General features: G+C 43.5%; 1 protein-coding gene across 3 annotated transcripts in view; it reads right to left on the reverse strand.

Moving 5' to 3' along the window:
- Positions 1–467: 467 nt before the first annotated feature.
- Positions 468–5,623, reverse strand: part of LOC148474432 (E3 ubiquitin-protein ligase TRIM39-like) — an 82,992-nt gene continuing 77,836 nt past the window's right edge. For all 3 annotated transcript variants that reach the window (XM_088458679.1, XM_088458677.1, XM_088458678.1), the window contains 3 exons: positions 3,474–3,496; positions 2,887–3,002; positions 468–1,486 (listed from right to left, as the gene is read on the reverse strand). In XM_088458679.1, coding sequence (XP_088314805.1) covers positions 972–1,486; positions 2,887–3,002; positions 3,474–3,496 — 654 coding nt within the window. In that variant the 3' untranslated portion in view covers positions 468–971. The remainder of the gene's footprint in view (positions 1,487–2,886; positions 3,003–3,473; positions 3,497–5,623) is intronic.

Consider the following 5,623-nt stretch of genomic DNA (forward strand, 5'->3'; position numbering starts at 1 on the left):
TGAGAAGAGGGTAACGGGGCGGCATTATGTAGTACTGGGCATCTGCATCTTGTGCTGCGACTGCAGTGCAAATGCATTCATTAGCATATCTGCGTGCGAGCGCAGCATTGCGATCCAACCTGAATCAGGCCCTGAGTGCAGAGTGGAGGATGACACAGAGGCAGACAATGTTATGTCTGCATGGTATCGGTATGAAGTCCATGGTTCAAGTCCCGATGCCAGAAGACCGGCACCACTGAAAATCCCGATCAGTAAGTACCCTAACTATCCCTAACTCTCTCCCCCCAAAACCCTCCCTTAGGGGTGCCTAACCCCACCTAAGTGCCTAAACTCCCCCCCCCACCCCCGGTCCCCGTAGCCTAAACCTAACCCTCCCGGGGGGTAGCCTAATCTCCCCCCAGGGAGCCTAACCCCCCCTTTCCCTAGCCTTACCCTTCCAGGGGGGTGACTCACCCTGTCCCCCACCCGGGAGCCCCCTAACCTAACCCTCCCCCCTGCGGCTGTCCGTGCCCGCCACCTGGCTTACCTTTGTTCGGTATGCCGGGCATCTGGCTCTCGGCGTAGGGATAATGATAGGCGTCGGAATTTCGACGCCTATCATTTGTCTGCTGTCGGGATTGCACAGTCGGGAAGCAGGCGGTCGGCATTTCGACCGTCTGCTTCCTGACTGTATACTGTCTGCATATCAGGTTCTGTTACCCATTGCAAACACAGTATTACTCCACAGAAGGGTAAGCATTTTTGTATCACTGGAGCTCACAAGTACCATGTTGTGTTGGCACTATGTATGATATATGTAATGAAAGCGATTTATCTAATAGGAATATTCTCCATATAGTCATCCTCAATATAGAGAGGACTGCTATTATAAAAATAATTATCAATGGAGAACCATTATAAATTCTTTAGAACAGTGTTTATACCCATTATCTAGCTCTAAATACCTTTTGAAATCAACATTTCATACAAGTTCAACACAACCTAATTTCTGTCTCACATGTGGTCCAGAAAAAGGGAAAGAATGATTTGCAGGAGGACAGACTGAATGTGTAAATATGTTCCTTGTTGTCAGAATTGTACAGTGATAACTGTCTTATTTCCATGTCTAGGTACAGTCGGATCTTCCTGGGCTTTTCAGAGAGGGATATTCTCACAGCAGGTGATGTGAGAATAAAGTAATGACCCAGGATGTATCTTATGGCCCATATGCCACCACTAGGTGCTAATTTCATTCGTCCTGCTCTTGAAATCCATTTTTTGGCTATGCCAACAGCCCAGTCCCCAGTGATGTCTACATGGACCTCCCAGTAATGTCTTCCGGAGCTGAATCCCTGGCTTCCAAGGACACATGGAACTGTGTCAAATCTCCAGTCACTGCTTCTGGCACCTTGCTTTACCTTTATCCATTTTACACTTCTCTTATCCCCTGATAGGCTCAGCTGCCAGTTTGCAGTTTTCTCATCCAGTGTAAAATGTGCCTGAGCAACTAGAGAAAATAAGAAAGGAATTTGAACAGAAACATGAGCAGAACACGTAAAATGTAAACATGTATGGCCTGATTCTGAGTCACACGCAATGCCGATGTTCAAGGAGTTGAGCTATTTCTTTTTTTTACTGCTGACCGTGCGCTAATATCCTTAAAAACTTGTATGGCGCATGCGTTCCCCTGTGGACACAGAGGCGCATGGTATCAGTATAATGTACTGGACAGTGACTGGGAGGTGGCTATTCAAACGCACAGAGATGGTCCGTCTTATGGGAGTGCCGCAAGGGGTGTGTCGCTGAACTGGTCGCATACACAGACTGTAAATCACTCACATTAAAGGCCATACACAGACATAATTCTGCACCTGTCATATGGCTGGTGCAAGTTTCGATGGTACGTCTAACGCTGCTCCCAGCGGTATTACAGGGTCTATAGATGCATAAAGTGGGCGTCCCAGGCCTTGCACAGTCAGACACACACTTGTACACCAGGGGAAGGGCTGATACTAGCATTAGTATAAAGTGATAGACGCTACTGCGGCAAAAGCAGCGTGTGACTCTGAATCAGGCCCGTAATCTCAATTGCATATACTCTGTACAGGTTTGAAAAACCATTTTACAATTTTGCTTTTCAAGATGCATCTATTATGCTTTCAAATAGGTGGCTTTTATTAGCAGCCTGGTGCCATCTCTTCCCCAGGTAAATGATGCACACGCACTCAGCCGACCACATGATGTAAAAGAAAACGCGATCCTTCAGACCAGGACACTTCCGTTGCTCAATGGTCCAGTTTAGACACTCACGTGTCCATTGTAGACACTTTCTGCAGTGGACAGGGGTCAACATGGGCACTTTGACAGGGCTATGGCTACGCAGCACCAGTGATGCACTGTGTGTTCTGACACCGTTCTCTCAGAGCCAGCATTCACTTTTTCAGCAGTTTGTGCTATAGTAGCTCTTCTGTGGGATAGGGATAGATGGACTAGCCTTCACTCTCCATGCGCACCAATGAGCCTTGGGCATCTAAGACCTTGTCGCTGGTTCACTGGATGTATTTTCACTTTTGGTAGGCACTAACCACTGCATACCAGGGACACCCCACAAGACCTGTCATTTTGGAAATGCTCTGACCCAGCCCTCTAAGCCATCACAGTTTAGCCCTTGTCAAAGACGCTCAGATCCTTACGCTTGCCCATATGTTTCTAACACATCAACTTCAAGAACTGACTGTTTACTTGCTGAATAATATATAGATTTTTTTTAAGATGCAGGTTGGTATGCTTAAAACAATATATTAGATTAATCTGGACAATTTCTTTTTTCTTCATACTCCTACTACTTCTAACCCCCATTATTGTGCATAATTATACATTGGTTAGTACTGAAATGTGACCAGTTACCTTGGAAGTTCTTTATGATCTGTTTAAGAGCCGTGTACTGTCTTGGTGCACTGTAGACATTTTGCTCACATTCTTGAACCTCTAGCTGAATTTCTTGGAACGTCACATTTTCACAACTGGAGGAACAGGCAGAGCTGTCAGCTGGCAATTCTCCAATATCACTATCCCCAGGACCTGTCCTTTTCATTTTACAATTTTGTACTCCTTCCCTCTGTCTCTAATCTCTTATTTTCCAAACTTCTGCTGTACCACACACACACACACACACCGACACCATACTTCCTATCTTTAGCCCAGCTTACTTTGGAACTCCCTACTATTATGCCCAATCACTACTTTATTTCTCTGCCATCTCTACTATCCCATCTTTAAGCATAACACACTAGATCAAGATGTCGTACTACATTTCCCATCAGGCCTGGACATTAGTGAGAGCTCTATTCTTTATGCTTCTGTGCTGTGCTTTATCAGAGAGAAAGTTCTAAGAAATAAAGTTACAAGAAAGCAGTACTGACCCCCACCCCCCAAAGTTGGTGTATGAGATACCTGCCTCATTATAGGCTCCATGATAACAATATCAGTCTTACCTTTCTAACAAGCTTTGTTGTTCCTATAAAATAATACAGAAATTAGTATAAATGCAGTTTTATAATTATGCTTCTCTGATGTTTGCAGCATGGGGGCAGATTACCCATAGGAATTATGGCACAGCTGCAGCTCTGCCCGAAGCAATTCAGTTACTGCCAGCTACCCAGCACGGTAAAGGGCCCCATACATCAGCGACGGATTGCAGTGATCCTGCGATGCTGCAACCCGGTTGGATTTTCCCGATATGACTATCGCGATCAAAAATTTATCGTGATCGTCAAATCGGGGACATTTAACATGTAAAATTTCAGCAATCCTACAACGGATTGCTGAACATCGATGTTGGGCGTTCAGCATTTCCGATCGCATCGCTACATCGCGACAATCCGTCGCAGATGTATGGGCATCTTAAGTCTAAAGTTTGCACTTAACGCAGATTCTTCCTCGCAGCCTCTGGAGCTGTGAGGAAAAATCTGTGTTACATGTACTCTCTGAGGCTTACTGTGCCGGCTAATTACATAACTCTGGTCACTTAATCCAGGAACTAAGAGTTACCACATGTGAAAAATTGCCAAATAATTGAATAGCGCTGGACATTAAACCCTGGACCCGGGAGCTGCAGCAATAATTCATGTAGCTATTTCAATCTGCCCCATGCATTGTACCAGAGCAGTAGATCAACAATTCTGTCACATTTTCTGAGAAGTGTAACGGAATAAAGGCTAAACTCATACATTTTAGATGAAAGAGTAAAACTGAAGAAAAAGCGGTCAATTGATTTTAATTTATAAGACGAGAGCTATTTTGTGTATAATGTGGTGTGGTGTCCAGAATGCATAAAACCATGTGATACATTGTTGCAATAAAATACATTTTAATAAAAACTCTCGATATTTGAATGTTTAAACCCTTTCAAGGATTAGTAGGTAGTAGGTTGGTGTGAGCCTTATAAAGCAGTGGCCGGATCAGATGCAGGAAAAGGTATTCAGGCAGGTTAACCTCTCTTATACAGCCTGAAAACCTTTTTCAAAACTGTCCTGGTTCCCGCCCCTCAAACGCTGCAGCGTGTCAGTCATGTTGCGACTAAGGGGGGACGGCAAGCAATCATGCAGGTCTCGTTCTACTCATGCGCAGATCCCAAAACATCATTTTTTGTACGTAAACCATCGGGTTTGCTTACAAATCCGAATCAGGCCTGTAATAGTTTGTGTATTTCATCGATTTAGCCTCTAGATTTAAAGCAGCATTAATTTAAAAGGCAAAACCAGTTTTGTGTAGTGGTGATTATTACTGTCTCACAGCCCTGCGGTGATGAGGTCAATTCCGGGCCTGGCACTATCTGTATGGAGTTTGTATGCTCTAGCCACGTTTGCGTTGGTTTTCCCTGTGTGCTCTGGTTTACTCCAAAAACATACTAATATGCCATTTGTTTTCTGACAAAGTAACCTAGCAGCAGGGAATATAGATTGTAAGCTCTGGGGCAGGAAATGATATGAGTGACTAAATATTCTCTGCAAAGCACTGCATGATATGTGTGTGCTATATAAATTACTTAATAAATCAAATAAATATTAAAGCTGAGCCTAAAACTCATAATACAATGTCAAAATGCATGTGTTATTGGCAGGTAAATATTAATACCAGTTATTTATATAGCGCACCCCTTTTCCTGCAGCACTTTACTTTTCGGCCATTCACATGTGGAGTTTACAATCTATATTCCCTGCCACATGTACACACTAGGGTTACTTTTTGTTTGGGGCCAATTAACCTACCAGTATATTTTTGGAGTGTGGGAGGAAACTGGAGTAACCAGAGGAAACCCACGCAAGCACAGGGAGAATATACAAACTCCACACAGTTAGGGCCGTGGTAGGAATCGAACCCGCGACCTCAGTGCTGTGAGGCAGTAAAGATAACCATTACACAGTCTGTCCTATTAAATATAATTTAATTTAATTGGTGGACATTACATAGAGAAAAACGGCCAGAACATTTCTTTTTTGACAGTTACACAACCCATAAAATATACTCTATAAATATATTCTAGCATTAACATAGGTAGTAATTTTGTGTGCTTTATTAAAGGTTTTGTTTATGTATGAGAGCCATAATAAAGTTCATGTGACATATTTAAAGAGCATGGACC

Source organism: Taudactylus pleione, unplaced genomic scaffold (assembly GCF_031769625.1).
Source record: "Taudactylus pleione unplaced genomic scaffold, aTauple2 ptg000845l, whole genome shotgun sequence".
NCBI classification, from domain to species: domain Eukaryota; kingdom Metazoa; phylum Chordata; class Amphibia; order Anura; family Myobatrachidae; genus Taudactylus; species Taudactylus pleione.